General features: G+C 31.3%; 1 protein-coding gene across 1 annotated transcript; it reads left to right on the top strand.

The window, feature by feature from the left end:
- Positions 1–442: 442 nt before the first annotated feature.
- Positions 443–11883, top strand: LOC127732240 (hemicentin-1-like). The gene is made up of 7 exons (XM_052241321.1): positions 443–595; positions 4129–4377; positions 5607–5777; positions 7277–7543; positions 9099–9272; positions 11605–11700; positions 11852–11883. The coding sequence occupies exons 1-7, from the start codon at positions 523–525 to the stop codon at positions 11881–11883; spliced, it is 1062 nt and encodes a 353-aa protein (XP_052097281.1). The 5' UTR covers positions 443–522.
- The last annotated feature ends 1 nt before the right edge of the window (position 11884 follows it).

Below are 11884 nucleotides of genomic sequence, written 5' to 3'. Positions count from 1 at the left end.
ATATTTTCAATTTGCAATAACATTTTTTATCTTATAAATCAGCAGCTTGGCAATTATTCATTGTCAACCTTGTAGCCATTTGTCCCTTGTTCGTAACATACCTATAAACTTGAATAATGGGCACACACTACTCAAGTACTGAAAAAAATAATGCCTTCATATTAAGTCACCGCCTTGGAAATGATTGCTTGTAACCATGTGTAGTTTTCACATCTTTCAGACATAACTTACCTATTTACCATACTATGAATTACGTATGGTGTTAATGAGCTTTGTTCGACAACGTATACATTTCTGTATTTATTGTTATAGTTCTTTATACGTATCTATGCGTGCAGGTTTGTTGATTATCATTTAATATTTTGATGTAAACCAAATATAAGTACATCTCAACGTTATATTCTTTTATGTTGGTCTTTTAAATGAGTATGACATTTCTTTTGTTCTGCAGTATGCCACATATTGTGACTACTATTCTTGTTTAATCCATGTACTTCCTGGTTTGAATTAACAGCAATTATAATGAAGACTGTAAGGTTTTTAGCTCTCGTGCTGCTAAAGATTAGTGTAGGGAGTGCTACAACTACTGTTGCAGGTCAGTGAAAACGGAAAGTAAAGATCATTATAACAGAGTTATGAACAGACGCGATATGCTGTATAAGTTAAATCTATCTAAGTTACTATCAATTTAAACAATCATTGTCCTGCAATCAAAGTCTGCTCTATATCAAATTGTTTAAGTTGTTTTTATTCTGGGAATGTTATATTATGTCCCAAGTTTATTATCACGTTCGTAAATTAATTAATTGATGATTGTCTAACAAATCGTTTTAAATCTTTTGCTTATGTGTTATATCATTCCATATAAAAAGTGAAAAAGTATACATATAACGTGTATAAATACAAAATAAATGTTTATGTGCAACAAAATTAATTCATTACAAAACAACAACAAAAAAAGAAAAGAAAGAAAGTAAAAGACATAAGTTAATTCATCAATCTATGTTTATATATGTTTTAATCCTTAAATAGGGAATGAAATAGATTTTGACGTATTTATTATTTTATCTGAACATACATTTAAACATAAGTAAGTCCAAATATATATCGATTATCACACAGGTTAATTACGTTTAAAGGTTGATGGTATCAAGTTTAAATAATTTTATCTGTCAATTTATTATACACATTTCACGAATATAATTGTTTTATGCGTGGCTTCAACGGTTAAGAAGCTAACTTAAGGTATGTTAAGGTAGATTAAGATCTGAATTAAAAACAATAGAAACTTCTGATACTTTGACTTAATGTAGTTTATATCATGTTTTGTTTTTAAATATAATACAACAATGGGTCACTGTGCTATTCTGAAAGATACAGGTTGAGCGAAATTGCTAGATTTTGAATAATTTATACATGAAAAATACACTTTTGTGAGGTGAGAAATTCCCCTTAACGATTTAAATACAACATTAGAATTGAGAATGCAAATAGGGAATGTGTCAAAGAGACAACAACCCGACCGAATGGCAGAAAACAGAATATTAGATGATAGCTCTTATAATGATCTTTCAAACAAATAAAAAGAAAAAAACAGGATAAAGGGACAAACTTTCAAATTATGTAAATGCACTAATCATCATTTTATAAAGTTGAATTATCTAAAGTTATCCCACCTTTTATTGTTATGTTAAACATTAAAACAATCAAAACAATCAAAACACATTCAGTATTTGTCGGAAGGGGTCGGGGTGATAGATCTGGTTTTCTTCTTTATTTTCTTGTTCTTTTCCAAAAAAGATATTTAGAAAAAAGATAGGGTGTTGAAGTTGTTTTGTTCTTTGTTGATTTTTTTTTTATCTGTTGTTTTTTGTTGTTTTTTTGTTGTTTTATTTGTTGTTGTCTATTTCTAATTTTTTTTATTTTTTTTTTCAAGTTTTATTTGTTTTTTTTTTAGATTTGTGTGGTTTATTTTGGGTTTTTTTTTTTTTTTTTGTCTAGATGTTATGCTTTTTATGTTTTGTTTTTTTTGTTTTTTTTTCTAGATGTTATGCTTTATATGTTTTTTTTTTTATAAACAAGGCTTAATATGAGGGACAACAAAATGATCGTATTCAACTAAATTCTATTATTACGAGTGTCATATCCATGTTATCTGTCAATATGAAAAGTTAGGATGCACATCTTAAGCTTAAAATTTACAAGGATTATTCTTTTTGAAAAAAAAATGATAATGTAGTAGACGTAAAACTACTTACCCAACTAAGGTTCACGTTTACATGTTATGACCGAAGACTTTAAAGGTCAACTTGGTATGAGTGATTATCTACTTTTATCACAATAATAATAGAATGATATTTTACAAACTTTATGAGCTTTTCAGAACTCCGCCATTTATAACACAAAACATATACAAATGCATGTATCATGTAACTTTATTGTCTGGTATTTGTGAATTTTAATTATTTATTCACGTTTTCTCTTGTTATTATTATCACTAAGTTTTTGTAAAGTTTAAGATGTTGCTCAGTGATACATTGTAGGAAATATGTTTCATAAACAAAAACCCTCTTTTAAAGGACTCAAATTCAACATGATGCAAATTAAATCAATTAAACACGAATCAAATGTAAAGAGTTTCAAAAGCAAAGTAAAGTTATGTAGCATTAAGCTGAAAAGATATGACACGAAATCATTACACGCATACAAAAAAAAATCAAGAACAAAAGACTTTCTGAGCCTTTTATGATTAAGTAAGAGGATACCACGTCTGAGAATATCATTGAATATCTTATTAATTTTAAGATTAGCGGGTTCGATTAAAATTCATCGTGATGAGGACGGTATTTGGTCAGCATGAAATAAACATAGTACTTGTTCTTTTGGGTGTGGCGGTTGAATACAATCAAGGTTAATTTTATGCAATAATTCGGCTTTAAAAAAATCATGACCAGCGCTAGGTTAAGAATGTTATACAAACATAATTGATCAATTAAGATAAAGTTCCCTCCATCACATTTTTATTTGCTTTGGAATTGACACTGGTGGCTATCAAGTATTCAACGGGCTATACCAGAGATGAATATACGAAAATTCTAGCAAAATGATACTATGAGATGTATTTAAGAATCTTTTTCCCCTTTAAATGCATACACATGATTATATAGTGTATATTGCCGCAATGTAAGTTTTTTTTTTTTCCATTTAATGTAATCGTCAACATTTCTGTATATAGATATAAATCTTTATTTACATATACATAATCAAAACGTGCATGTACAAACTCCGAAGAAAAATGTAAAAAGACCTGAGGGAAAGTGTACACATCGTGCACATTGACATCTTATGCATGGTCTTTTATGATAAAATGTTTGTTTAACTTCTCGTTCGAATATGTTACAGTTATCACTTATCTTAATATGGTCAATACCCTGACAAGATCACCATACCATGTACTATTTTGTACAGACGATCTCTTCGATGTCATTTACACGTATTAATTTTCTACTGTTATGGCTACAATTGCATGCATATATGAATCAAAATGGACTTTAACCTGTCCTAAGTCAGGAATCTGATTACAGTAGTTGTCGTCTGCTTATGTAGTTCATACGTGTTTCTCGTTTCTCGTTTTTATATAGATTAGACCGTTGGTTTTTCCGTTTGAATGGTTTTACACTAGTAATTTATTTTTGGGGCCCTTTATAGCTTGCTGTTCGGTGTGAGCCAATGCTCCGTGTTGAAGGCCGTACCTTGACCTATAATGGTTTACTTTTATAAATTGTAACTTGGATGGAGAGTTGTCTCATTGGCACTCATACCACATCTTCCTATATCTATTTAAATATAAATTTTCAAACGTTACATATATCTGTTTATTGATGCTCAGTTACTATATAGATGTCAGATAAAACTATTTTAAAGAAAGAGATACGAGGGATACGTCAATGAAACGGCAGGATTACGACACGAACAAATCGTACATTGTATAGTAATCTTGATGTTTTAATGTCGAGATTTCTCATTTCTTTTGTCAGTTTTAAGTTTTTTTCTATCTGGAAGTCAATAATTTAATTTTTGATTTTTATATGATTTATATTATTACATGTAATATATTTGCGCTTTCAGACCCAATTGTAAAAATGTATACAGAGGGAGAAATGGCATACTTAACATGTTCAGTAGAGTTTGAGGAAACAATGGAGATCTTATCGATTAATTATACTAATGGAGCATGTAGTCACTGTAAAACATATGGTGTTAGAAATTTATGTAATGGCAAAACAGAGTGTAGCTTTGAAGTCAGTAACAGTAACATTGGAAGTTCTTGTGGAGCGAATGGAAGAGCAACATTAGAAGTTAAATATAACTGCATACGTATGTAAATATATCTAGTTGATCATTACCAAAGACATCCTTACAAATATATTTCAACCCTTTGACAGATTAAAACTGAACAAATTTGAAAGATGTAGGAGGATTATGCAAATTGGGCATTAAAAACTATTAAGTCGAGATAAACAGACAATGATATAAGAAAAAAACGAAAGGCGAAAAATTCACAACTAAAACTGGGGATGATTTAAACTGTTGCGAAGGGTAAGCAGATCCTACTCCTCTTGTTCCACCCGTTATGTTGCTCATGGCAAGACACATTCGACGGTCAGTCTCATTTTGGGATGTCATAATCAAGGAAAAGACGACAGGAATGGGTTTACGATAACTAGAATATATTCGTTTTCATCTGTGAAACAGATATTCAACACAGTTAACAAACTCATGATGACGTCCGTTAAATTTTCAAAGAAATTTCATTAACTTTGGTAATCATCAACCTTCTATCATGGAAATCATGATAGGAAAATAGGCTCTGGAATATCGTATCAAATGAGATATATATATCCTCCATATGAAGGCGAAGCTTGCAGTTTGCTTCATAGAAACAAAGAATTCACGTTTGGAAAGGTGAAATTATCACTTTTGCGTTAAATGTTGATCTCATTGTCAATTTCTAGATGTGTTGAGATATGAACTAAATGCATCCAGTTCAATTTGATAGATTCATTCGATATACTCACAAAACTTTGAGTTGTTAAGCGATAGAACATCATCTGAAAAGCGGAAGCTGTAAATCGTTTTGAGACTCTTAGAAGACATTAAACTTTTGTATGCCAGACATGCATCTCGTCTATAAAAGTGCCATCAGTGACACTCAAACTAAAAACCTCAAAAAGGCAAAAAAGAGTGTGTGTGCTATTGTATTTCCTTTGTCGTTATATATCTTTGACTATTCATCGTTGATGAAATACCGCCCACTACAAGTGTAATTTCAAAACGAAAGTAATATGTTCTTTCATTCTTCTGAAAATATGTCCGTTCCACTTGTTGCAAGTCTTACAAAACAGAAAGACTTTATATATAGTCAGCTGCATAGCAGCGAAAAATTTAAACGTGTGCACACTTTTCTAACTTGTCGGATAACTACAAACTAATTGTCTCAACTTTTAATTATTCAATTTGTTAAATAAACGTTTGTGTCGCACATTTTTCATGTAGTACTGATTTATAGATTTTAAGATATTGTCTCCTAAATGAATATGTTTAAGGCAATGGTGGTTGGTCTGATTGGAACACATCCGCTTCCTGTCCAGTAGCATGTGGTGGGGGAATCCGGAACGTCACAAGAACGTGCAGCAATCCTTATCCAAATGCAATAGGAAGTACATGTACTGGTGAAGCTTTTGATGAACAAACATGTAACACATACAATTGTATTGGTAAGTCAACATTGTTCAAAATGTTCTGATTAAACATTCTGCATTTGATCTTTATGGTCTTTTCAAAGCTACATTTTAAGACAATAGTGATGATTTTATATATTTTTTAGTGTCATCATTTCATTTTATTGTAGCAACATTTCAGCAGCACCTCCAACAAGAGCAACCAGTTGATACGATATTTAATCGACCAATTTGAATTATGTCTGTGCCTTATTAGACAAATACAAAACCAAATATGATCCGATTGCTTTCATATTTTACTAACTATTCTTTTCTGTAACATGTTTTAATAAAGCAAAATGCTTCTTTTATTAAAAATATTTGGAAAATGTTTTCCATTAACCATCAGATGTACGTCATATAGTTTTGATACTTGTGCATTCTATTGACACATTAATGTTCCTTTATAGGTATCACATGTGCAGCGGGATCTGCTTACCCTTCCGGAGCACATGAAAGGTCCCCTAGTTTTGGTGGGGTTCGCGTTGCTCAGTTTTAGCTTTCTATGTTGTGTTTTGTGTGCAGTTGTTTGTCTGTATAGCCAGTGCGTTGTCAGTTTATTTTAGTCTGAATGTCCCTATGATATCTTTTGCCTCTCTTATTATTGTTTCTGAAATCTGAAATATAATTCTACATTTATAGCTAGAATAACTGATTGCTATTTGTAGTTTGTTCGGCGTGTAGTGGAAAATATTTCAAATATGTTCAGGACGACTACTAGAATGATAATAATGGTTTATTTGAAATAGAAATATTGCATACTGTTCTTCATATTTCTAGAATTGATGTTATTCTAATCCCTCCATTTTATATCATACACAATAATTGTCAAATTATGAAGTTCTTTCACAACCAAAAATATTAAAAAAAATTGAAGTAACGACGCAAACATTTTAAGTCTGACAAGTATACCTAGAGAGCAGTCGATGTGCCTATATTTAATTAAAATAAGTAGAGACGATACAACTTATATCCTTTAATAAGTAATTGACTTTTGTAACGTAAACACTAGTTTGAATGTATCGTTTTGATTTTTATAACTCTTTTTTGTCGAACATAAAACGGAGAATCAAAGATTCATATCCACAATTCTAAAAGAAAACAAATGTAGAACATGCCATCCCTAAGGCTGTTCCAAGTACCAATGAATATTCTCGGACAGATGTGACTTAATCAACTTGAACATTATACACAAATCATGATCATGGATTAATTTCAGTTGATTATTTGTTTTTTAAGTTAAAAAATAGTTTTGTTTTTACTTTAATGATCGATTTTGTTGAAAACATACTTGTTTACCAACTATTGAGCAACATTGTATGAACAGACCTGATGAAAATTAATCCAGAAAAGTGCATCACACAAACTGAAAGTCACATGTTTTTCTGTCTTACAATTGATGTTCTTTTTGTCAAGAATTTTTTACCTGATTTGTTATGACTATAATTGTATAAAGAGGAAAATTACAGCTTTTTTAAATTTTATATATTTTGTAGATCAAACATCTGCATGTTTGAACGCAACAGTTAACTGGAACTGCCCAAACGGACATATCGAAGTAAATAAAGCAATATGGGAAGCAAGTAGATCATGTGGCGTGGGATATAATAGTTTCATTTCACATAACGTGATTAAACTTATGAAAACTACATGTGACAACAAAACAACCTGTTCATTTGTTGCAAATGATCATAATTTTGGAGTTTCTTGTTCTACTTCGACCTCCAGATGTACCATTTTTGAATATGTTTACACTTGTATAAGTAAGTAATATCCAAAGATACAACACAAGAATGTCAATCCAACAGTCGTCGTAATTTTCTTTTGATCTGCGAATGAAAATTCTTGAAATTTTGGAACTTACTTATGTGAGCATTCTATATGAATCGTAATCACGGTCGTTCGTCCACTACTTTTCTGTTCACCGAATACTGATATGGCTCGAGATCACAAATTATGCTTTGTTGTGTATTGTAAAGAACAAAAGAGGCAAATAAGTAAATTATACCTGCGATTTCTCAAGATATTAACAGTGGTTAAGTTTAGAAATGTATTCTTTTGGGACAGACTAATTTCGAGACGCTGATAGACAAATTCATCGGCCCTTACTCTAAATATGGACAATTTTACGATTAGGGGATTTTTATTTTAATTTTACAGCACCAGACGAAATCGTTTTGAATCTTCTAAACTGAACCAAATAACTACTATACCTTCAATTTCTTGACAAATCTTTAAAGTTTAATATTATCTCCCTACATTCTATTTTACACATATAACACGGAAAATAAGTTTAAATGCGTCCATTTGAAGAAAGTTTGCAAAAAATACACTGTCATCACTACAAAAAACAAAGATCAATAAATGTGTTCGCGGACAAATATACTTAAACAATCTGACCATGTATCTATTCTTTCTATATTTTCGGGAATACGAAACAATCGGTAAAATTACAGATCAAACGACTAAACTTGTATTTGAAGATTTAATACCACTAAAACATGTAACAATTGAGATGAGACATCGACATGTGGTATTGGTCAATCACTCCGTGATGGTGACCATCAACATTATGCAATGTCGTTTTCAGTCTTTTTTCCTCATAACTTTATTGGAGCAGTATTTGTTTAAGAAGCACACCTCTATTGATGAAGTCAGTATTACGAAATGTTTAACTGAGATATATAAAGGCCATACGATGGAGGGTCCATTGCTTATCAACTGCCTATGAAATGAACACACATAGTGGGGGTGGGGATATAGTAATGATTAGAGAGGAGCTTTCACATCAATATTTAAATTGACTTCTTAATATTATCCATGTCGGGGCCTTTTATAGCCGACTATACGGTATTTTTTTTTCATTGTTGAAGGCCGTACGGTTACCTATAATTGATTACATCCACTTTATTTGAACTTTGGTGGATAGTTGTCTCATTGGCAATCTTACTACATCTCCTAATTTTTATATTCTTACTTGCTTATCTTTGCTGCATTTGATTTTCTGTAGTTTATTCACATAAATCCTACATTGTTTCAATTATAAACTTCATATTCGTAAATCAGAAGTTCTATTATAGGTATATAATTGTCGGGGCCTCCTCTTATACAGACAACTACTTTATAATTGTACATGTAAGCCTTATGGGTTGCATTACTCCATTCCATTTTTATCTAAAATGTTAACATGCACTCCGTTCACATAACACCGAAAGTGCGCCAATTAGTATTAAGCTTGTCGCAAACACGACTCATATATTGTTGCACCAATTAATTTAAATCTGAAAAGTTTTATTCTAATATTGCCAAATATTACAGAAGCAACTTGGGACGACTGGTCAACATGGTCAGAATATACAAGATCATGTGGCAGTGGTATCCAGACAAGACGACGAAAATGTTTAAACCAAATGAATACCACGGATGGATATATTTCCGAATGTGAAGGAATTGGAACTGGTTCTAGATCTTGTAATATTGAACCATGTCCATGTAAGTTAAATCCCACATTTTGTTTTAACTTAATGAAAGATTGATAGATAAAATATGTTAAATCTGTGTTTTCAATGTGTTCTTGAAAGTATTTACTATAGTCGATTGTACCGGAGCAGTTAAATAGCGAATTTATTTACAACATTTCATGGTTTTATCACTATATAACTTTTTGAATCTCCATTACACTTTCAAACAATATTTTGAAAGAGAAGTTCTCAAATTAAATGAAATGTTCCTTTGAAATAATTGATTTCAGATTTATTCAATGCAACTCATAAAAAGCCCCTTTTGTAACGAAATAGGTAAACAAGGTAGGTCTACCTACTGGAACTGTGATCAGATGTCCAAAATTGTAAATTATCTCCATGAAAACATATTCATGTATTTACGTTTCAGCAGTAATTGATATCAACAGACTGTAGGAATTCCTATGGACACCGATTGCGGTCATTTAAGAAAATGTGATATGATTGTCAATGAGACAATTCTCCACAAGAGACCAAATGTCACAGAAATTAACAACTATTTGTCACCGTATGGCCTTCAACAAGGAGTAAAACCCATACCGCATTGTCAGCTACTAAAGGCCCCCAAATGACAAGCGTAAAACTTTTCAAACGAGAAAACTAACGGCCAGATTTATGTACAAAATAATGAACGAAAAACACTTATGATATACAGCAACAAACGACAACCACAAGTTTACAGGCTCCGGACTTGGGACAGGCACATACAGTATGTGACGGAGTTAAACTAGTTTGGAGACGCACCAACCTACCCCCTTACATTGGACAGTGGCTTAACAGTACAACATAAGAAAAAACTATAAAAATCAGTTTGAAAGGACATAACGTATCTAACAAAAACACAAAGTGGACGTGTACTTATACATCCCCACAACAAAAAGACACTTAGTACAGATCTTAGAGTACTCGCAGTTACTAATATCTAGTTCAAAACCAATAACAACTGATAAGAAAAAATACATGAATTGTTATGAATTACAATTATTGGCTATATTATCGAATGATTTGTCTAAATTGCATTTAATTGATAAATTTTATAGTTTAATATCTTACGGTTACTTTGATGGTATATCTTAACCAAGTTTACCGTCTTTCAATGAATAAAATACAAATTATTTTAGATTTAGGATATTTCAGTTCAACACTGGAAACTCACAGATAAATTTTACTGTCAAAGCAACGATTGTCCCCCTTATTTGGACGGTGATGTGCATTTGAACCCTCACAGTATTTCCTAACTTGCTTGTTATATCCTGTCTAAATTAACGTTTTAAACTTCGATGCACGTAATATATGCTAAACTAGTGAATTATTCAGTCATAGATTTCGGTACCACAAATTACCTTTAATTTTAACTAAATTGTTTTATAAAAACATATATTTTTTCAGTATTAAGGCAAGCTTGGCCATTTGCCCCCAAAGCTTTCAAGCTTGGAGGGATTGCTCGTCGTCGTGTGTTGTTTCTATTGTACTAATATTTTAATTTGACATTTGAGTGGGAGCAATGCCGCTTTGACAAGCTTTACTTTTGAAGACATTCTGAACTTAAATCCTCTCGGACCGATTGGCACAATATTACATACTAATGTTTTAAAAAATATACGATCAATTAGCTGAGTGTGAGGACATTTCATGGATGATAATTGATATTTTCCATGTGTCGCAGCCTTAATCACATACTCCTGTCGTCGTTTGCAACATCATCAAATTTATTTTGAATATTGATTATTACTTTCAATGAGCAACTTGACTGCTGTAAATAGTCAAAGAGTACCTGAAGATCTTCTAGAGCACCTGAATGAGTTTATTAATTTTGACATGCGTCTTGCTACTCAAACTTTTGTTTTTGGTAAAGTGTTCTGTGGGTTATTTCTTGTCTTTTCGTTTCTTTTCCGTTATAGTGTTGGTTTTTTTTTAGATCAAGGTTTGTGAATGCCCTTTTGTATTTTCTTTTCTTTTTATCAAAATAACTGCCAATTTCCTAGTTGACATGTATCTCTGTGTTTGAATATTTATTATTTTCCGTCTATTTTTAATATCATAAATAAAAGTAGATGTGGTAAAACGCATAGACGACACCAATCAAAGACATACAACGATAAGATAATTAGAGATCAGCATTCAACCTTTATGTTTTTCTTATGTCAATTTGGTAAACATCTGTATTGCACTTGTAATCTAATCTGGCAAACTCTATCTTAAACCTGTCGTTCTTTCTTATACTTAAGCGGCCGTATAGATATAAACTAATATGCATGTATAAATCAATTATCAACAATTAATAATATGCATTTTATTTTCAGATTGTAATGACAATACTTTTCAATATACTTCAACCCAATCGTCTTTAGATCTGAAAGCAGATAAATCTTCTGATAATATGTTTTTATTAAATTGGAGTAAAAGAATATAAAATATAATAAGATCAGAATAGTTTGTTTTAAATAGTTGTTGCAACTAAATATTATCGGTTGATATTTATTTATGAAGAATTCAACATTTTTATTACTCAATTGGTATATGGCACATTTGATACTTTCCTACAATCAGCTTATACTCAACTCATTAATCCTGCCTCGTAAA

This window comes from Mytilus californianus, unplaced genomic scaffold (assembly GCF_021869535.1).
Source record: "Mytilus californianus isolate M0D057914Y unplaced genomic scaffold, xbMytCali1.0.p SCAF_22, whole genome shotgun sequence".
In the NCBI taxonomy this organism is placed as follows: domain Eukaryota; kingdom Metazoa; phylum Mollusca; class Bivalvia; order Mytilida; family Mytilidae; genus Mytilus; species Mytilus californianus.
Note: the sequence above shows the minus strand (reverse complement) of the source record. Positions and strands in the feature narration are given on the sequence as shown.

Excerpts from the sequence above, each read along its gene's own strand:
- LOC127732240 (XM_052241321.1), top strand. The coding sequence starts at position 523 with ATGAAGACTGTAAGGTTTTTAGCTCTCGTGCTGCTAAAGATTAGTGTA. Across the intron at positions 596-4,128 it reads TGCTACAACTACTGTTGCAG|ACCCAATTGTAAAAATGTAT; the intron begins GTCAGTGAAAAC and ends TTGCGCTTTCAG. Across the intron at positions 11,701-11,851 it reads TATGTTTTTATTAAATTGGA|CTTATACTCAACTCATTAAT; the intron begins GTAAAAGAATAT and ends TCCTACAATCAG.